At 54.5% G+C, this 21,936-nt stretch overlaps 2 protein-coding genes across 2 annotated transcripts; one reads left to right on the forward strand and one right to left on the reverse strand.

Moving 5' to 3' along the window:
- On the forward strand, window positions 1–6,119 carry LOC133342714 (uncharacterized). Its single transcript, XM_061552050.1, has 6 exons — window positions 1–187; window positions 1,480–1,526; window positions 2,778–2,903; window positions 4,425–4,579; window positions 4,750–4,867; window positions 5,344–6,119. The coding sequence occupies exons 1-6, from the start codon at window positions 70–72 to the stop codon at window positions 5,479–5,481; spliced, it is 702 nt and encodes a 233-aa protein (XP_061408034.1). The 5' UTR covers window positions 1–69; the 3' UTR covers window positions 5,482–6,119.
- A 2,095-nt stretch (window positions 6,120–8,214) lies between these two features.
- On the reverse strand, window positions 8,215–20,205 carry LOC133342715 (troponin C, slow skeletal and cardiac muscles-like). The gene is made up of 6 exons (XM_061552051.1): window positions 20,095–20,205; window positions 19,958–19,991; window positions 17,669–17,815; window positions 12,393–12,507; window positions 11,739–11,875; window positions 8,215–8,885 (listed from the first exon to the last, which is right to left on the reverse strand). The coding sequence occupies exons 1-6, from the start codon at window positions 20,101–20,103 to the stop codon at window positions 8,854–8,856; spliced, it is 474 nt and encodes a 157-aa protein (XP_061408035.1). The 5' UTR covers window positions 20,104–20,205; the 3' UTR covers window positions 8,215–8,853.
- Window positions 20,206–21,936: the final 1,731 nt, after the last annotated feature.

The following is a 21,936-nucleotide window of genomic DNA, read 5'->3' on the forward strand; positions in this document are numbered from 1 at the left end:
GGTCGAGAGGTCTCTGGCGAGACTCCGCTGGCCATTTGCGGCTGAGACGGTGACAGCGAGAGGAGGACGATGGCGACCCGGGCTCTTACCTGGCTGCTGTGCGCGGCCGTTCTGCTCACCTGCGGGAACGCCTACAGGAGGCGGCCTGACAGCTCGAGGAGGGAGGGCTGCTCTGGAGGTGGCGGAGGTGGGTCCGGGCGGGTTCGGAGTGCGGGGTGGGGCTGGCCTCCAGTGCGCTCTTATTAAAGTTCCTGCGACCTTTCAGCGCGCAGGCTGTGCAGCTGCACTGGATGGGGTCCAGACGCCGGTGCTGCTGAGAGCGGGCACGTTGTATGTGGAACTTTTTTCGCACCGTACGTAGCCAACCACAGGCCCGCAGGCCCCTTGCTCTGGGGCGGCGGGATGGCGGTTACGGCCACGTGGACGGGTGGATGTCTGCTGCTGATGATGATGATGAACCCACAGCGGGACTGGCTCCATAACGCCGCGGGGCTTCGTAGATTCAGGCGACTTCTGGGCCAAGCCGCTCGTCGCGCACGCTGATGAACTCATCGTCAGCAGCGATCAAATCACGACAGGCGCCGATCGCCGTGGTTACTGAACGAGGGTCTATATTAATATAGTGGTGAGTGCTGGTGAGTGGTGGTGGTGAGAGGTGGTGGTGGTGAGTGGTGGTGGTGAGTGGTAGTGGTGATGGTGAGTGGTGGTGGTGATGAGTGCACACGTGGTTGTGTGGGTGAGGGTTAGGTGACTCACCACGAGAGCGAGCGGTTTGCAATCGGAAGGTTGTGAGGTCAAATCCCGATTGGAGGTTCACTCAGCCCATCATCTTTCCGTGGCCGATAAAAGAAACACCACTACGTGGGAAAGACAAGCGTGGTTGCCCTGTGGTTAGATTCGCCCGCACAATGGAAATGTGGAGTGTCCACCACTGGCTTGCCACGAATGAGCCACAATGCCTCGCTGATGTCGTCAAGGAGCATGAACCATCGCGCCAACTCCGTCATCATCCTCGCAGCTGCTTTGGCTGCTGCCATCAAACACAGACGGTGGCGGTCACCGCATCGCGCGGCGCTTTCAGATGCGCTTCTGCGGCCGTCTGGAACGCCTCTTCCTGCCGATCTCAGGAAGCCACTGGGAGCTGTGCACTTTTAAATCATCGTCCGGATTGACAAACTCATTTATTTACCACCGCTTCTGGTTGTGTTTAGTTTATTACGGACTGGCTCCATAGCGGTGCCACACAAGTTCAGCACTTCTTCTTGGTTCTTTCGGTAAAGTCACGTAGGAGGGAAATAATAAAATAATAAAAATAAAACATAATACAATTACATTCTCACGACGTTTCGGCCACAACGCAAGCAGCCGTCCTCATGTGAAGAACAGGGCTGTCGGAAAGACAGCGTCCGAAGTTCAGCACACACACACACAGAGACTGTACACAATTCCCGGCTGACGTGTCTCTCTCTCTCTCTGCAGATGCGGAGACGCTGCGGAACGTGGAGGAGAAGGTGACAGCTCTCTGGGTGAGAGTCACGCACTCACCCAGGCGGCAGTAACGGCCGACTCGATGCCCTGGGACTACAACATTGGTTTGATTTCCGCCACCGTGGTATATATCTCCTGGCGGCGGAGGTCAGCAGCATACTCGTGAGTGAGAATATTTCTTTGGGCTGGAGGGACTGCTGCGGTAAGCCACGAGGTTCTATGTTTTTACATCACAGATGTCCAGGATATCACTCTCTGAGTCACGACGCTCGCATTTGTTTCGTTTTCTGAAGGTCCCTGCCCCGTTTGGATGTTTAGCCAGTGCGTGCCACGATTGATAACGTGTCTTAGTGGGGCGGGGGGACACGGAGAGGAGTACTACCTGGAGCAACCCCACATAACGCGTACGAGGCGCTGACAGTTAAAGCAGCTCACGGATGTATTTTTGGGAATCTTTCTGTCGCGAACATCGCCTGGCCACCGCTGCAGCCCAAGGGTGGTATTCCTCTTGATTTGAAGCTTTCGTGGCTGCAGGAATCCATACTCTTTGGTTCTCATTTTATTTTATTTCTAACTACGTCACTTTACCGAAAGAACCAAAGAGGTGGTATTCCTGTTCCCAAGACAGGATGAACCGGGCAGACAACGGCTCAGCTTCAGGGGTCTCATAAGACTGAGACATTCAGGGCGATGTGATTCTCCTGCCATTCCCCTATGATTCCCATGTAATTCCTTTGCTATTCCCGTGTGATTCCCATGTGATTCCCGTGATTCCATTATGATTCCCCTGTGATTCCCGTACGATTCTCCTGTGATTATCTTGTGATTCCCATGTGGTTCCCGTGTCGTTTCCCCAGTGATTCTTCTGCGATTCCCGTGAGATTCCCCTGTGATTTCCTTCTGATTTCTGAATGATTCCTGTGTGATTCCCATGTGATTCCCATGTTATTCCCTTGTGATGCCCGTGTGATTCCTTTCTGATTCCCTTGTGATTCCTCTGTGATTGCCCTGTAATTCCCCTGCGATTCCCGTGCAATTCCTGTGATTCCCATGTGATTCCAATGTGATTCCAATGTGATTCCCGTGTGATTTTTGTGCGATTTTTGTGTGATTCCCATGTGATTCCCATGATATTCCCGTGTGATTTCTGTGTGATTCCGATGTGAATCCCCTCTGCTTCTCGTGTGATTCCCCTGTAATGCCCCCGTGATTCCTGAATGATTCCCGTGTGATTTCCGTGTGATTCCTGAATGATGTCCATGTGATTCCCCGTGTGACGATTCCCCCAGCGGAGTCTGTTGCACCCTGACCCGCGCGGGGAGCCGCTCCGTGCAGTCTGCGCCATGGAGCCCAACCGGGCGCAGGCTGCGGACTCGCAGATCCCCGTACGAGGAGTGGTGCTCTTCCACCAGAAGGTTCGCTCGCTTGCGCTCACGATACCCTCCCGATACCCTCACGAGCACTTCTCAGACAGAATCTACCATTGGGCGGGTTGACTCGTTCCATCATCACTCTGGCGGTTTGTAAAAAAACTTGCTCCTGCCATAGTAATATGGAATTTCCACCGCCACTGTTGTGAGCACGAGATGAGCAACAACCTCCAATGCTTATTTCAGTAGGAACTCACTCTGACCTTTGACCTGTGCGTTGACTCAGTCGACCCATGGCACCTGGATTTGTCCCGTCACCTCGTGCCAGCGGGCGTTCGACAATCTACGTGACCTTAACGTGCACATAGCCTGGCACAAGCGCCGTGGCAACATCACCGCCACTTAGTGACGTATGGCGGTTGTTGTTGTGATGTGTGAGGAGCGGTGGTGTAGTGGTTAGCGCGCTGCGCTATGAATTCTGCAACTCGAGTGTTAATCCTACTCACGGCTAACATCAGTGAAGGACATTTGAACCAGTCCTGGGCCTCTCCTAGAGTGACCTAACCTCAATTGAGTACCCGGCTGCGATGTGTAAAGGGGCCGTCAATAAATGACGTCACGCACCTGGGGGGAGGAGGGTCAGACATTTGTGACGATGTGTGACGAGGGGGGGAGAGGTTTGAGAAATGTGACGTCACATCAAAATGCGCAACTTTAAATAAATATAGACAACACGTTCTACTTAATTAAATAGACTTTTTAATGCATGTTTTCTCCTACAACATCAGAGTGCAGCGCCACATTAAATACGCACTACAATGACAATAGTTTAAAGCGATTTGAAACATGTTTCATCTTTGTGGGAGGGGCTGGAGGGCAGAGCTTTGTGACGTCATATTTGAGGGGGGTTGTGACTTTTTGTGAAGCCGTGTGACGAAGGGGGGGGGGGTCAAAAGTCGTCCAAAATCGCGTGGACGGCCCCAAACATGAGCGCTGGGGAGATGAAGGAGGGCGTGGGGGGTCCTGGCCACACCACCGCCCTCGCGTGTGATGTCTGCAAGATGTTCGTGCTCTGCGTGTCCTGTGTACGTGTACTCTGCGCGCGTGCTGTGCTGTGTGCTGCTTGCTGCCTGTGTACTGCGCGAGCTGTGTGCTGCGCAGGCTGTGTGCGTGTGCTGTGCGTGTGATGTGTGTTCTATGTGCGTGTGCAGTGTGCGTGTGATGTATGATGGTGATGTGTATGCAATGTACGTTTGATTTGTGCTGTGTGCGTGTGCTGTGTGTGTGTACCGTGTATGTGCGCCGTGTGTGTGTGCTGTGTGCGTGTGCTGTATGTGTGTACCGTGTGCTGTGTGTGTGTGTGCCGTGTGTGTGTACTGTGTGCGTGTGCTGTGTGTGTGTACCGTGTGCTGTGTGTGTGCGCCGTGTGTGTGTGCTGTGTGTGTGTGTGTGCTGTGTGCATGTGCTGTGTGTGTGTACCGCGTGCTCTGTGTGTGTGCGCCGTGTGTGTGTGCTGTGTGTGTACCGTGTGCGTGTGCTGTGTCTGTGGCAACGCGCGTGGCCCAGTCGGTGCTCGAGCCCCTGGAGATGGCGCTGCGCCTGGAGGGGTTCCCGCGCGAGCGGCGCTTGCACGGCATCCACGTCCACGCGTACGGGGAGATCGCGCCGGGCTGTGAGGCCGCGGGGCCCCACTTCAACCCCCACGAGGCCCACCACGGAAGGTGAGGGGGGGGGGGGCTCAGCACCGGCACCGACGCTCCCGACGGGGGCGACATTCACTCCGTAAAGCAACTTTCATCTTGAAGACAACGCTTTGGCGGTGGCTGCTTGCGCCGCCACCGATTGGCGAGGTGTTAACTACATCGGCCGGTTTCCCCCCCCCCCCCACCAGCCACCCCGGGGACTTTGGGAACTTCCAGCCGGACGCGCAGGGCCGCGTGCAGCAGCTCCTGCCCCGCCTGCAAGCCACGCTGTACGGGCCCGACTCCATCGTGGGCCGCTCCATCGTGGTCAGAGCAACACCCGGCCGGCCGGAGGGGTCTCGTAGATGTGGGGGTCGTGGTGGGGGGAGAGGGTTGGGGGGGGTGGTGGGAGCCTCCTGGTGAAGGGGAGGGGATTGGTGGGGGGAGGGGTGAGGGTAGATGTGGTGGGCACACCGTTTGTCAGACGCTTTGCCTCCCCCCCCACCATCGCTTCTCCACCATACATCGCCCCCCCAACACTCCCCCACTATCGCCCCGTCCAACCCACCTTCGCACCTCCCCCCCTCCCCCCCACCATCGCCCCACACGCTCTCCCCACCCAGCGCACTTCCCCATCGCTTCTCCCTCCGATCTCGCCACGAGGAGTTCCCAGCCAGGATCCGTCTCAGAGCCCCGGAGCTGAGACCGCAGCAATGAGGCGGCGCTAGCAATTCCAAAATACCCCAAACAATTTGCACGCTGCTCGCGATGATTGGTAAAGCTGGAACCGTGTGGCGACGCAGGTGCACGAGGGCGAGGACGACCTGGGCCGCGGGGAGGACGAGGGCAGCCGTCTCCACGGCAACTCGGGGAAGCGCATCGCCTGCTGCGTCATCGGCATGGCGAGCGGCGCCACGTGGGAGCAGCACAGCCGCCCCTAGCGCTCACCGCGCTCACCACTCATCCACTCACCGCTCGTCCACTCACCACGCACATCTAGCGCTCACTGCGCTCACCGCGCTCACCGCTCGGCCACTCAGCACTCATCTACTCACCACGCACATCTAGCGCTCACTGCGCTCACTGCGCTCACCGCTCGGCCACTCACCACTCGTCCACTCACCACGCACATCTAGCGCTCACCACGCTCACCGCGCTCACCACTCGTCCACTCACCACTCATCTACTCACCACGCACATCTAGCGATCGCTGCGCTCACCTCTCACTACTCATGCCGAGCGCCTCACCCCTCACCACGTATCTACTCACTACTCTCACCAACAACAATCATTCAAACGGAGCTCTTTCACTCACAGCACACACACAGCACACGGAACAGTACACGTAGAAAACACAGCACACACAAGACACACACAGCATACACACACAGCACACACACAAGACATACACAGCATACACACATAGCACACCCACACACAGTAAACACAAATGACACACGCAGCAGGCACACAGTACACACAGCACACACACGTCCGTCGATGGATGATTAAATCTTGATTGATGTTGAGTGCAATGGGAAGATGTTGAATGGAAACGGTCCTTTTAGTAAAATCGTCAACACAACTTCCTTTGCCTGCAGTGCTTTTCTGAACCACATTCATACCAGGTGTGAGTCGATCCCAGGTGAGAGTGAGTCTGTCCCAGGTGAGTGTGAGTCTATCCCAGGTGAGAGTGAGTCTATCCCAGGTGAGAGTGAGTCTGTCCCAGGTGAGTGTGAGTCTGTCCCAGGTGAGAGTGAGTCTATCCAATGTGAGAGTGAGTCTGTCCCAAGTGAGTTTGAGTCTGTCCCAGGTGAGGGTGAGTCTATCCAATGTGAGAGTGAGTCTGTCCCAGGTGAGTGTGAGTCTGTCCCAGGTGAGAGTGAGTCTGTCCCAGGTGAGAGTGAGTCTGTCTCAGGTGAGAGTGAGTCTGTCCCAGGTGAGGGTGAGTCTGTCCCAGGTGAGGGTGAGTCTATCCCAGGTGAGAGTGAGTCTGCCCCAGGTGAGAGTGAGTCTATCCCAGGTGAGAGTGAGTCTGTCCCAGGTGAGAGTGAGTCTGTCCCAGGAGAGAGTGAGTCTGTCCCAGGTGAGAGTGAGTATATCCCAGGTGAGAGTGAGTCTGTCCCAGGTGAGAGTGAGTGTCCCAGGTGAGAATGAGTCTGTCCCAGGTGAGAGTGAGTCTGTCCCAGGTGAGAGTGAGTCTGTCCTAAGTGAGAGTGAGTCTGTCCCAGGTGAGAGTGAGTCTGTCCCAGGAGAGGGTGAGTTTATCCCAGGTGAGTGTGAGTCTATCCCAGGTGAGGTTGAGTCTATTGCTGGTTAGTGGGCTCAATTTAGGGCTTTTATTTTTCAATGAATATTTTCCGAGTCGCTGGTAGCCTCAGCCACGGCACGAGGTATACTGGATGTGGTGTGCACAAAACGACGGTGGCACCCCCACAAGCCTCGTGTCCTCGGTCACACGCATCAGGCCGTGCCGGTCGAGGTGCACGGCTCGATGAGACACGTCGTGGCTCTGTGGGCTCAGGTGACGAGCGTCGTTTGCTCGTGACCTCATCACCCTTGAGCGAGAACGTGGCCCAGTGGGATTTAGACATCTGACTAAGGGCGTAGTGACTTATCATTGGACTAGTGACTACATTATCAGTGGCGTAGTGACTACATTATCAGTGGCGTACTGACTACGTTATCAGTGGCGTAGTGACTACATTATCAGTGGCGTACTGACTACGTTATCAGTGGCGTAGTGACTACATTATCAGTGGCGTAGTGACTACATTATCAGTGGCGTACTGACTACGTTATCAGTAGCGTAGTAACTACATTATCAATGACGTAGTGACTACATTATCAGTGGCGTCGTGACTACATTATCACTGACGTAGTAACTACATTATCAGTGGTGTAGTGACTACATTATCAGTGGTGTAGTGACTACATTATCAGTGGTGTAGTGACTACATTATCAGTGGCGTAGTAACTACATTATCAGTGGTGTAGTGACTACAGTATCAGTGGCGTAGTAACTACATTATCAGTGGCGTAGTAACTACATTATCAGTGGCGTACTGACTACATTATCAGTGGCGTAGTGACTACATTATCAGTGGCGTAGTAACTACAGTATCAGTGGCGTACTGACTACATTATCAGTGGCATAGTGACTACATTATTAGTGGTGTAGTGACTACATTATCAGTGGTGTAGTGACTACATCATCAGTGGTGTAGTGACTACATTACCAGTAGTGTAGTGACTACATTACCAGTGGTGTAGTGACTACATTATCAGTGGCGTACTGACTACATTATCAGTGGCGTAGTTACTACATTATCAGTGCCGTAGTAACGACATTATCAGTGGCGTAGTTACTCCATTATCAGTGGTGTAGTAACTACATTATCAGTGGCGTAATAACTACATTATCAGTGGCGTAGTGACTACATTATCAGTGGTGTAGTGACTACATTATCAGCTCAGGGGGTACTCAATAAGTCAGGTGGGGCCCCAATATTGTTGAAAACAAATCTCATGGTGGTTGTCAAAAGGGGCCTCAACAAGTAGTTTTGGCCACGGGGGAAGGGGGGGGTTGCTGGCATCTCACCTGGGATAGAGATCGCTTGTGGGTGGTGGCGGTGGGGAAATTAGCGAGAAGGAATCAACCGAGTGGTACCGCATCAACAAAAAACCAACCCCATGTTTTATGAAACAACATGAACATTTATTCCTCTGCGTAGTAGACAAAGGGCACATTTACATTTAAACGTCGTCACGCACAGCAGCTCCAAACACGCGGAGCGAGCGAAGCTTAACGAGGCGCCCCACCGCCTGGTCGACCCGAGAGGCCCCCGACTCGCGTCGAAGGGTTCAGCGCGGCAGGGATCCCCACGATCGATTTCAACTCTCAACCGCGTGGCCTCGTGAAGCCATTGAAACAGGGCAGCGACCGCGGCAGCGCGTTTGCTGATTGCGCTCTTGGCTACGAGACCGCAGATTTCTCACGGGGACCTCGCGCAAGTCGGGGTGGGGGGGCGAGGGGGTTGGGGGATCGCACGCGGGGTTGATGGTAGTTTGTTCTGAGAGTAGCGACACGGCACCTGACTGCACCAGGTGAGCAAAGAAAGACAGGGAGGGACTGGGTCAGCTGCCCAGCTCTCTGGGCGGGTGGGGTGGTGGTGGTGGTGGCTCTAGCGTGCCGTGGCTGCCCCTCCTGCTGCTTGCGGAGGGCCGCAGGGCAGCGCGGGGGTCGTCGCGGGGGTCGTGGAGACGCGGCAGAGCGCGAGGTCCCCAGGCTCGCCATGGCGCCTCCGCGGCGATCACTCCACCTCCTTCATGAACTCGATGAACTCTGAAAGCAGTGGTAGCAGCAGCGGCGGTAGCAACAGCAGCAGCAGCGCGGTGAGAGGAGGATTCCTCCACAATTCTGTGACTGTCACCTGATGATGCTGGTTGTTGTAATTACCGGCGAAATATCATGGTCCTCGAATTGTAAATGCTGTAGTGGGTTTACTCTCCAACACACAACCGCCGTGTGCTGAACTGACAAACCTTACAAATTGGCTGCGTCGGGTGGGGGTGGGTTTAACGAGATATTTGTATTTATGCGATCTAATGTAAAAAAAAAACCTCTATTATGGATAATATTGGTCGCAAAAGCCCTACTGCTGCTATACTCCTGTTCGGTGTTAAACTGGGAAGTGAATGCGTGTGTCGCGGCTTGCTTGAGGAGTTTGTTTTTTCGTCAATGCCCAGGGAAGGGTTCAACACAGGGAGGCGTGTGCCGAGGTGGGCAGGGATTGGACTGGGGTTGGAGCCGTGGATATGAGCCGTGTATGGAGCCGGGTTGGAGCTGGGATTGGAGCCGGGAATGGAGCCGGGTTGGAGCTGGGATTGGAGCCAGGTTGGAGCCGGGAATGGAGTCAGAAATGGAGCCGGGATTAGAGCTGGGAATGGAGCCAGGATAGGAGCCGGGATAGGAGCCAGGTTGGAGCCGGGAATGGAGTCAGAAATGGAGCCGGGATTGGAGCCGGGATTAAGGCCGCGATATGATTTGGGTTGGAGCCAGGTATGGAGCCAGGAATGGAGCTGGGTTGGAGCCGGGTATGGAGCCAGGAATGGCGCCAGGTATGGAGCCGGGAATGGATTTGGGATTGGAGCCGGGTTGGAGCCGGGTTGGAGACAGGAATGGAGCCGGGATTGGAGCTGGAATTGTAGCCAGGATAGGAGGCAGGTTTCAGCTGGGAATGCAGCCAGGAATGGAGCTGGGTTGGAGCCGGGATTGGAGCTGAGATTGGAGCCAGGTTGTAGCCGGGAATAGAACCAAGAATGTAGCCAGGAATGGAGCCAAGAATGGAGCCGGGTTGGAGCTGGGATTGGAGCCGGAATCGAGTTGGGAATGGAGCTGGTTTGGAGCTAGCTTGGAGCCGGGAATGGACCCGGGATTGGAGCCGGGAATGGAGTTGGGAATGGAGCCGAGATTGGAACCGGGTTGGAACCATGTTGGAGCCGGGATAAGAGCTGGGATTAGAGCTAGGAATGGAGCTGGGAATGGAGCTGGGAATGCAGCCAAAAATGGAGCTGAGAATGGAGCCGGGAATGGAGCCGGGATTGGAGCCGGAATGGATCTGGGATTGGAGCCGGGATAGGAGCTGGGTTGGAGACAGGGATGGAGCCGGGATTAGAGCCGGAATGGAGCCGAGATTAGAGCTATGAATGGAGCTGGGTTGGAGACAGGAATGGAGCCGGGATTAGAGCCGGAATGGAGCCGGGATTGGAGCCGGGATAGGAGCTGGGTTGGAGACAGGAATGGAGCCGGGAATGGAGCTGGAATTGTAGCCGAGATTGGAGTCGGGATTGGAGCCGGGAATGGAGCCAGGATTGGAGCCCGGATTGGAGCCGGTTTGGAGCTGGGTTGGAGCCGGGAATGATGCTGGGAATGGAGAGCTGCGATTGGAGCTAGCTTGAAGCCGGGAATGGACCTGGGATTGGAGCCTGGAATGGAGTTGAGAATAGAGCCGGGAATGGAGCCAGGATTAGAACCAGGTTGGAGCCGGCACTGCTGGAGAATGCCAGTCAGTCTCAGCCCGCCCATTACCGTGGTCACCACCCCTGTTTACCCACGAGAGACGCACTGAGTCTTACGACTCTTAGTTTTGTTTTTTCAGGAGATTCATTCCAACTGTTTGCAGCAGAAGGGGTGGGGTGGAGGGCGTGGAGGTGCGATTTCCGTGATTCTCAAGTGAATTGTGAGGTTGGTCAACTTGGACCATGACGCCGGCACACGATGGCCTCCTCTTCAAAATTTACTTCATTGGATCTTGATGAAGTCCACCACCGTGAAGCACACGGAGCGTAGTGTATACTTTAGGCTGAACGGGCGCCGTAATGTTAACTGGCGGGGGGGGGGGGGGCAGCATTCATGCCTCCAAAGCCCTGAGCCTCTGAAAATGAGAGATGGTTGCTCTGCCCACAGGGCCATGGCACTGCCCCTCTTTAGGAGGCGTTCTCGAGCATAGCGAGTTCATAGTCTCAGCCTTGGCCACCAATGGCTTACATAGAAACCCACAACAGCAACAACCGCCATTCGCCAATAAGTGGTGGTGATGTCACCATGGCACTTTGGGCCATCCTAGGTGCACTTTGAGGCCACGTGAAGCGTCCAAGTTGCGCTGGCAGGAGGTCATGGAACAGACCCAGATGCTATGGGTTGGCTGACCGAGATGATTGGCCGATGCACCAACTGTGCTCCCCCGGTAGCGCTTCGCTCGTTGTTGTGGGCGTCGCTCCTCTGCCCTCCTTCGTTGTTGCTGCCTCCAAACTCCCCTGCAGCGTCTTTCACTAATCCTCATCCACAGAAGCCGATCTTGACACCGCTGGCACCGGTCATCGCCAAGTCAACTCAGCTCCAAACCGCCTGGAGTACATCGGTTCCCATATCTACCCAAGCTACAGACTTCCCAAACGAAACTCGCAATTCGTTTCGTCGGCATCGTGCTGTCATGGCCGTTTCTTGGCGAGGGGTCGAGACAGCTATAAAGGATCCCCACGTGAGATTGAGCCACTGACTGACGAACGCACCGGGGGGGCGGGGGGGTGAGAGGGAATCAGGTGTGGGTTTCACTCTTTAAGAGGCACGGTTTTGTACGCAAAGTGGAGGGTGTCGGTGCACGGTGCGAGGTGGTCTCCTCCTGCAGGCAGCTACCGTCATAGTCGATTCGCCCGTCCTTGTTTTTGTCTCCATCGTTCATGAGCGCCTGCACATCATCCTCGCCCACCTTCTCCCCCGTCTGCTCCAGCATCCCCTTGAGCTCCTCCAGGTCGATGTACCCATCTGAGTTCCTGCGGGGTCGCGAGCCAGGGTCACGGCTCACGGTTCACGCCTTTATACGCGAGCGTGAGACCCAGTCTCGGAGCAAGAATTCCTTCCATGTGGAATGATTTCTATCGTTATCACTGTCATCATCATCATGGTCACGGTCCTAATCATCATCATCATCACAAAGGCCATCATCCCGAGCACCAGCGCACTTATCCACATGATTACCATAACCAACCATCACAACCACCACCATAAATACCACGACCGCCAAAACCACGATCACCATGACTACTGCTATCACCACAAACACGACCACCACCACCACCATAACCACGATCACCACCACAACCACGATCGCCATCACAATCACGATCACCATCATCACAACGACGATCGCCACCACAATCACCACCACCACAACCACAATCACCACCACCACAACCACGATCACCCCCACCACAACAATCATGATCACCACCGCCATAACCGCAATCACCGCCGCCGCCGCCGCGTGCGTGCCGCTGTTGTGCCCGTCACCTGTCGAACATGCGGAAGAGGTCGCTGAGCTCTTCCTCGGACTTGCCCTTCCCCTCCTCCTTCATGCACCTCACCATCATCTCCAGGAACTCCTCAAAGCCGATGGTGCCCGTGCCTGGGAGCATGCGGGGCACAGGCCCGATCTCAGTGTGCCGGGGTGTGCGCGTGCGTGTGTGTGTACACGCGTGTGTCTGTGTTTGTGTGTACGAGTGTGTGTCTGTGTTTGCGAATGTGTGTGTCTATGTTTGTGTGTACTTGTGTGTGTGTACATGTGTGTCTGTATTTGTTTGTGTGTACGTGTGTGTGTTTGTGTGAACGTGTGTGTGTGTGTGTGTTTGGTCCAGAAAAGCAACCCCCTACCTACTCGTTGGTACCGGATGGTAACGCTATGGTGAGCAGTACCATGGAGGGAGGGCCAATTCCGATTGGTAATTCCCCACATGGGGTTCGTCGCCACCACAGCGGCCAAAGGGGGCTCTGGGCAGGTGCGAGGGGTTGGTAAACCCCCCACCTTCAATTAATTACCACTAAACCACGAAAATAATATCCAACTAAACTTGTGCCAGAGGCCCCGGGGGGACATGCGTCTATGACGTCTCCTGGCCAAACCCTACTTGCCGGAGCCTGGAGATTGAATCGTTCCCCTCGGGGTTCCTCCAGAAACAGCAAAAAACCACTGCGGGTGGCCACGTGGAACGTTCGAATGCTCACTGCGGAGGAGAGGCTGCCACTCCTCTGGCGGGAGCTGGACCGGGACCGCCTGGATCTCTGCGGTATTTAGGAGGTCCGGTGGACCGGCTCTGGCTCCTGCCATCATGAGGGGAGGACAGTACTCTACTCGCGGTAGGAGACTGCCAAACAACAGGGTGTGGCTCTTCTTATGAACAAAATAATGAAGGGGGTGGGAGTGTGGCGGTGAGGTATGGAAAGCTGTAAACCCCAGGCTACTTTGGGCTCACCTTCCCATTAACCAGAGGCAAGGAGTGGTGGTCGTGGTTACTTATGCCCCCACCGAAGATGAACATCAGTGGAGGGATGCAGGCAAGGCTGATGATTCAGATGCCTTCCTTGACCTCCTGTCACAGGTGTTCGCTAAAGTGACCCCTTAGGATAGAGTCATCTAGTTTGGTGACTTTAATGCCCGAGTTGATCATGATGATTGCACCTGGTCTGGAGTGATTGGAAGACAAGACATGGGCCAGATCAGCTCAATAATAATGGGAGCAGGCTGCTAGACTTTTGTGCAGCCCATGGGCTTGTAATTACCAACACGCTGTCCTGGCAACGGTTCATCTACACAACATCATGGATGCATGCCAGGTCCAAGCAAGAACATCTGCTGGACTACGTAGTGACGGAACAGCGGATGCGGGCCCATATCCTTGACACCAGGACCTACCGTGGAGCTGATCTGCCCACTGACCATCGACTTGTCATCTCTAAGATGCGCCTGCCATTATTCCACTTCGGTGGTGGGTGTACACCCAGGATCCCATTCAAACCCTTAGTGGCATGGTCTCAGCTCGCTGATGAAAGTTGCAAGCAAGAATTTCATCATCGATTGCGACTGGGGTTGGCATCGTCCCCCACTCCCCCTGATGTGGAGGGGAAATGGGCTAGATTAAGGACTGTGGCTCATGCAGCTGCAATGGCTGCTTTGGGTACACGGTCCAGACCTCCGCAGAGACCCTGGCTGACAGAGGAGGTGTTCAAGGTGGCTGAGAAAAAGCGACAGGCCCACTATCATCGGCTACAGCATCCCACGTTGGAGAATGAGGAAGCTTACTGCAGCCTTCGCTCGGAAATTTGGAGAACCGTGAGGCGCTGCAATGGATGAGTGGTGGTCGCGGGTTGCTGAGGAGATAGATTTTGCCTCAGTGGCCCGCGATCACAAATCGCTCTTTAACTCCATCAAAAAAGTAACCTGCAGAACCACACCTACTACCATCATTCGGGGAAATAACGGTGATCCAATCTCCGACCCCCAGGAATAGGTTTGCAGATTTGTCGAGCATTTCTGTGAGGTCCTGGGGGAGGGGAAATCCCTCACCCCGGAAAACAACGTGGGACAAAGTGGGGATGAAGGGGGAATGCACAGACTGTATCAACTACAGGGGCATCTTCACTCCACAGTGTGCTGGGAAAGGTCCTGAGAAAGATTATTCAACATCGCTTTGCTAGGCACGCTGAGGAGAGGCTTGCAAAGCCCCAATGCGGTTTCAGGAAAGGGCGGTGCTGCACAGATGCCATATTTTCTGTCCGTCTGCTAGGGAATTGCAACAAGACCTACATCTCTGCTTTATTCACCCGGTCAAGGCCGAGTTTACCATCAGTAGGTCTGGGTGTCTGGGTTGTTCTTCGTCCTTTCAAAGTCCCTGACCCTCTGCTCATGATCATTAAGGACCTACATCATGGTGAGCGGGCCAGGGTAAAACTACGTGACCGGGAGTCAGAGACATTCCCTGTACACCTTGGGGTGCGACAGGGATGTCCTCTGGCTCCCACATGATTTAACATCTATTTTGACCACGTAGTTCGTGAAGCCTTCAATAGCTGTACCGGAGGAATTTCCATCTGGTACAGATACAATGCGAGGCTGATCGATGCCCGAGTACAGTCAAGGGATGGCTCCCTATTGCTCAACCACGTTATGTATGCCGGTGATCTGGTAATTGCTGCTCACTCAGATGAAGAGTTGGAGGCGCTGCTGCTGAACCTGGAGCTTGGCACCAAGAGGTGGGGCCTTACCATCAGCCCCACCAAAATTAAGCACCTGCCTGGGTTTTTTGTACCATCGGACACTCCACCTCCACAACTCCCAATTGGTGGAAGGGCAGTTGTGGAGAGAGTGGAGAGTTCCCCATACCTTGGCAGTGTGCTCATGACCGGCTCCGATTTAACAGCAGAGGTCTCACTCCGAATTAGTCGAGCGGCATTATTTTTACATCAGTTGCGTAATGCTGTGTGTAAGCTACCTGGTCTATCACTCCGCACGAATTTTCAGGTCTTCTCGGCCACGGTCATTCCCTCCCTTCTCTACGCTTGCGAAACGTGGACCCCCCTAATGGAACATCTTCACCGGTTAGAAACATTTAGGCTGGCCTGCCTACGATCCATCCTGGGTTTAACCAGGCTGGATTGTGTGAGGAGCTCACAAATCCTTGAAAGATCTGGACAAAGTTCCATCGGTGAGCTCCTCCGACAGGCAAGGCTGCGTTGGCTGGGTCATGTAGCCCGCATGCCCAGCCACCGCATGCCTAAACAGCTTTTGTTCGGCGGGATCGAGGGGACAAAACGGGCGCGGCACGGGCTAGAGAAGAGATGGAGTGATGTAGTACAGGAGGACGTGGAGCTGAGTGGACTTGCCAATGACTGGTACCAGCGGTGTCAAGATCGGCCTCTGTGGAGGAGGCTCGTGAAGGACTCTACTGGGCAGTTGGAGGCAGTCGCCCTCCAACAACAACGGAGGGCGGAGGAGCGACGCTCACAACAACGAGCGGAGCGGCGGGTGACTAAAGCACAGCAAGTTGGTACAGTAGGGGGCACAGGTGGTGCATCAGCCAGTCATCTCAGTCAGTCGATCCGTGGCACCTGGGTCTGCCCCGTGACCTCCTGCCAGCGGGCGTTCGACACTTCACGTGGCCTCAAGGGGCACATAGCCTGGCACAAGCATCGTGGTGATGTCACTGCCACTTTGTGGCAAATAGCGGTTGTTGTGGGGAGTGGTGATATAGTGGTTAGCACGCTGCGTGATAAACCAGGCGACCCGGGTTCGATTCCCGCTCACGGCCAACACAAGTGACAATTATCTGAACCCTGTTCTGGGCCTCTGCTAGATCACCACTAGGAAGACAAAGGCGGCCGGGCGTGGTGCTGGCCATCCACCCTCTTCGTGTGGTCTTCATAGTTGCTCACTAACAGCATGTGCCCCTAATAGCCTGTCAACGACTATACGGGGGATCTTTGTCTTTGTGTCCTCATATCTAGCTACGAGTTGCCCCCCCCCCCCCGTGCCAACCACCATTAGATTTATGTTTTATGAAAATGCTTCCATTTAAGTTCCACGTTGTACTGTATTTCAATTCAGTTCGAGCGGTAACGTAATATTACAAAGAGGTAACTGCTACGGAGCTGTGGTGGCTGCATTTTTTGAAGACGGAGCGCCTCCTACAGCGTTAAATGTTCGAGACCGTGAGCGTAACGATGTGGTGAGGGCGAGACAAACCAAATATTGGTTGCCCCACGTGACCCATTTCAGTACCCCCTGAGCTGATTCTGTAGTTACTACACCACTGATAATGTAGTCACGACTCCACTGATAATGTAGTTACTACGCCACTGATAATGTAGTTACTACGCCACTGATAATGTAGTCACTACACCACTTATAATGTAGTTACTACACCACTGATAATGTAGTCACTACACCACTGATATTGTAGTTACTACACCACTGATAATGTAGTTACTACACCACTGATAAGGTAGTTACTACACCACTGATAATGTCGTCACTACGCCACTGATAATGTAGTCACTACGCCACTGATAATGTAGTCACTATGCCACTGATAATGTAGTCACTACACCACTGATAATGTAGTTACTATACCACTGATAATGTAGTTACTACACCACTGATAATGTAGTCACTACATCACTGATAATGTAGTTACTACACCACTGATAACGTAGTCACTACACCACTGATAATGTAGTTACTACACCATTGATTATGTAGTTACTACATCACTGATAATGTAGTTACTACACCACTGATAATGTAGTCACTACATCACTGATAATGTAGTTACTACACCACTGATAATGTAGTCACGACACCACTGATAATGTAGTTACTACACCACTGATTATGTAGTTACGACACCACTGATAATGTAGTCACTACATCACTGATAATGTAGTCACGACACCACTGATAAAGTAGTCACTACACCACTGATGATGTAGTCACTACATCACTGATAATGTAGTCACGACACCACTGATAATGTAGTTACTACACCACTGATAATGTAGTCACTACACCACTGATAATGTAGTCACTACACCACTGATAATGTAGTTACTACGTCAATGATAATGTAGTTACTACACCACTGATAATGTAGTCACGACACCACTGATAATGTAGTCACTACATCACTGATAATGTAGTTACTACACCACTGATAATGTCGTCACGATGTCGTCACAATGTCGTCACTAGCCACTGATAATGTCGTCACAATGTCGTCACTCGCCACAGCTCTCACCGTTTTCGTCGAACTCGTCGATCATGGCGGCGAGCTCTTCTGGCGAGGGGCTCTGTCCCAGCATGCGCATCACGCTCTCGAGCTCGCGGCAGCTCAGGCGGCCGTCCTCGCTCTCCTGCACCACCATCTCGAAGGCGGCCTTGAACTCTGCCTCGCGCCACACGACGACGACCACCCCATCATCATCATCATCACGATCATCAGCAGCAGCATCACCGACGATAAAGACCCCCCCCCCACCCCCCGCATAGCCTGCAATAGCTGCTGTACGCGACTAGCGCCTCTGAAAGCCGGCACGGCACACGACGTGATGCCGTGCTTACACGCCACACCAGGTACTCATTTGAGGCTGAGTCTACCTAGGGGAGGCCCAGGACCGGTTGCATATAATCGTCACTGGTGTCGGCCGTGATCTGGAGTCGAACTCTGTTGGTCGGATTTGTAGCGGAGCGCTTCACTGAGGCTCCCGAACAGCATCACCGAAACCATCACCACCATCCATCATCATCACCATCATCACCATCATCATCATCATAATCACCATCATCATAATCACCATCATGATCAGCCTCATCATCAGCATCATCATTACCATCATCATCCGCACCACCATCCATCATCATCACCATCATCACCATCATCATAATTACCATCATCATCCACCATCATCATCACCATCATCATAATCACCATCATCATCCACCATCATTATCAGCATCATCATCCACATCAGCAGCAGCATCGTATCCACTTGCTCCCATCCACGTCTGTGTTGCAGGAGTCGCCGCTGAATCAGCTACAAGTTCGTTTACAGATCGGGAATGCGGACAAGGCGATGCGTCCTTAGTGAAGCACCTTCCGGCTTGCTGCACGGGGAGAGCTTCACGTTCACCCTTCATCTCTTGTTGTTGTTGTTGAATTAAATGCATTCAGGCACGAGGAGTTGAGGTTTTGTCTAAGCGAAGCTTCGGGTGCATTTGTTCAACCAGGCGAGCACTCAAGAGACCAAGGTATCGGAGTCTCATTTTGCACGAGTGGACCTGTTGTGTCATTATTCTGCCAGGAAGGGGGCAATGATTGTGTAGTATCCCAATTGAGCCGTTTGCGGTCACATCTTCAAGTTTGCCACATTTGGACCCTGACGCGGGCACGCATTGGCCTCCTCTTGCGAAATAACATCACGGGCTCTTCAACATTCAGCGTGAAGCAGCAGACGACGCGCACCACCAGCAGCAGCAGTAGTGGTCGTGGTGGTATTCGTAGTATTAGTATTACTATCACTGCTTCGGTTATTCCACACCAAAGTAATACTCGGGGCTGCGGGCTGGAGTCGAATCGTGAACCGAGCCACCGCGGGGGCCGAGCGACCCTCAGCGTCGCTCGGCAATCCGCGGGCGACGGAGAGTCAACCCCGCGCCAGGGGACGGCTCCCGGCTCGGCCCCATCCGTGCATCACACACCGGGGGAAGAGGAGGAGGGGGGGGCACTTTGACGCGCGCGCGCGCCCCGCAGAGATCGGCGCAGGCGCGCGCCGCCACCCGCGGCTCTAAACCCCGCGGCTGCCTCGCGCCCCACTCAGCGTCGCCTCCTGGCGCAACAGCGGGACCCGAGTGGCGTTCATTCCGGCACGCGGTGGGGCCCGGGCGAGGAAGGACGAGCGAGCGGGAGTCCAACCAGGCCGCCTTTGTTTCCCTAGCGCACAGCCTTGAAAGCCGCGCGTGCCAGGCAGCGTGCACTCGGACAGAGCGCGGATGAAACGGCGCGTGGTGCCTTCCTCTCTCGTCTTCCCATCCCTCTCATCCCTCTCATCATCCCAATCTGCACCACCCTCTCCTCATCCCTCTCATCATCCCTCTCATCATCCCTCTGATCATCCCTCTCATCATCCCTCTCATCATCCCTCTCATCATCCTACTCAATCCCAGCCGGCGGAGAGCGCCACTCTGCGCTCCCCCCCCACCTCACATCGACCTCGGGCCCGGGCTTCCATCGGCTCGTGATGCCCGCCCAGGTAAGGCTCGGGTGAGGCTCGGGTGAAGTTACAGTGACAACTCAGGCGAAGTTAAAGTTAGGGTCAGGCGAGGCTTTAGGTGAATTTCCAGGCAAGGTTCAGGTGTGGCTCGGGTAAAGTTAAAGTGAGGCTCAAGGTGGGTTTCAGGTGAGGTTCAGGTGAGTCGCGGGTGAAGTTAAAGTGAGGCTCGAGGTGGGTTTCAGGTGAGGTTCAGGTGAGTCGCGGGTGCGAGCGAGCGAGCGCGCGCCCCGGGGCTCCGTGGCGGCACCGCTCCCTACCGTTGCGCTGCTCCTCGGTCAGCTGTTCCTCCTGCTAAGAAACAGACAAAGAGGAGAGAGGGTAAGGGCGCTGCGCCACCACGACGAGTCCAGGTGAGAGAGGCGAGGGGGCGCAGAGCCGGCGCCACGGCACCTACCAACTCCATGCCTGCGGGCGACCAGGGCAGCAGTGGAGATACGCGGCTCGGCGCCGCTTATAAGAGGGGGCCCTCGCGGCCCGCTGGAGCGAGCGCCACGCGCATAGTTTGACCATATTAGAGAGAGGCGCCCAACGCCCCCAACGCCCCCCCCCCCCCTCATCATCACCCCCTCCATCCCCATTGCCCGATGCCCGGGCACAAGGACCCATAAACAATGCCGAGAGGATGCTATGAATAACTACGAGAGTTCCGCGCACAATCATGGCGACAGCGCGCCACGAGGGCCCACGGGGAGGGGGGGCGGGGTGGTGGGGGGGGGGGCTCTACTCCGTGCGACGGACGGGCGAAATGTCGCGGCTGACTTTTGAGAGAGGTCGACGCGAGTGCGCACGCGCGCCGGCGCGGGGTGACCTCAGTCTAACCTTTAGCGAGGGCCGAGTGGCGAATGGATGACACTGCGAGCGTCGCGGAGAAGGAATTGATCGATCGGCGGTGTTTCGTTTGTTCCGTGTCCCAGGTGGGTGATTGCGCCAACGGGGAGGGTGGGAGTTTGCTGGTGGATCGGCGAATGCTCGAAGCGGGCAGTGGCCCTGCACTGCCGTTCGTCGTTCAAGGTATCGACTCGCAGGGAGGCGCAGACTGGAGACCCGTGCGACTCGACTCGCAGAGGCACCCACAAGGGAGCGATTGAAGCGGTGCTACGATGCGGTCCACGGTGCTAAAAATTAGGTGACCCCTTTAGCCACTCGGGGTCACAGAGGCCGATGCCTCTCTCCTGTGTGATCTGTGCGTGACGTTCCCAATCCAATCAGCGATCGAGCAGGTGCAGCGAGGACTCTGGCATGTGTGTGAAGAAAGTTCATGGTCACATCTCTTCATGGTTCAACGATTCAAACCTGGTAACGGGGGCATGGTAGGGGGGGAGGTTCGGGTGGTCCTGCACTTTCTCCAAGCTCTCTCCGCCCTCTCCCCCCGGTGCTGGTTTGGCAGAGCGAGAGAGTCGCGACCTTGAGGCGCACGGCGCCACGTGGACACGCGCCATGCCCGCCGCCGCGTGTCTCACCCGCGGCGATGCCACCTGTCAGGAGATGCAACTTGCCGCGTCCTCCGTGTTCGCTGCGAATCGGGAGCAGCGCGTCCCCCCCCCCCCCCCACCCCGGGGCCGATGACGTTCCGTCCGTTGTTCATCCGATACGCGCGTGGCCACCAAGAGGTGGACCGCGGGAATGATGGATGCAACATTCTGTCGATGTCCCAGGAGGAACACAATGCTGAACTCTGGCACAAATATGCCCGAGTCTGTTGCTCACAAATAGAATCCGAAAATCCACGTGACGTTTTAGAATTTGTGTCCCGATAAATTCGCGGTAACGTTGAATTCATTTATTTTAATAGGCCAGGCTGGACCGAACGTTCTACCTTGATCTAAGTCACTGACACCTCCATGAGCCCCCCTGGAATGTGACACTCAAGCCAGCATAAATCCGTTCGACGTTACGAATCTATTTACACTGGGCAACACACTTTTTCTGGCATAAGGTATTCCAACTGGTTTAAGGTAATTTTGGGGTGCTGATTCCAAATCTGGCATCAGTTTTTGTCTATCCCATCAGGTTTTTGAGATATCAAATATTGCATTTTCAATAAAAACTGCAGAAGAAAAATATTAAGTAAATGTGGATATCTACATAAAATGATATTATAAACACACTATCCTAAAAATACAGCACCATATTTTAACACTAAAGCAGTCACTGACTCACAACAACTTGCAATAATAAGTGACAGAGTTAATTTCGGCTAAAATCAATGAAAATGGGGTATGCCGATAGCATAAAA

Source organism: Lethenteron reissneri, chromosome 15 (assembly GCF_015708825.2).
Source record: "Lethenteron reissneri isolate LAM-NWPU_2019-01 chromosome 15, ASM1570882v1, whole genome shotgun sequence".
Lineage (NCBI taxonomy): Eukaryota > Metazoa > Chordata > Hyperoartia > Petromyzontiformes > Petromyzontidae > Lethenteron > Lethenteron reissneri.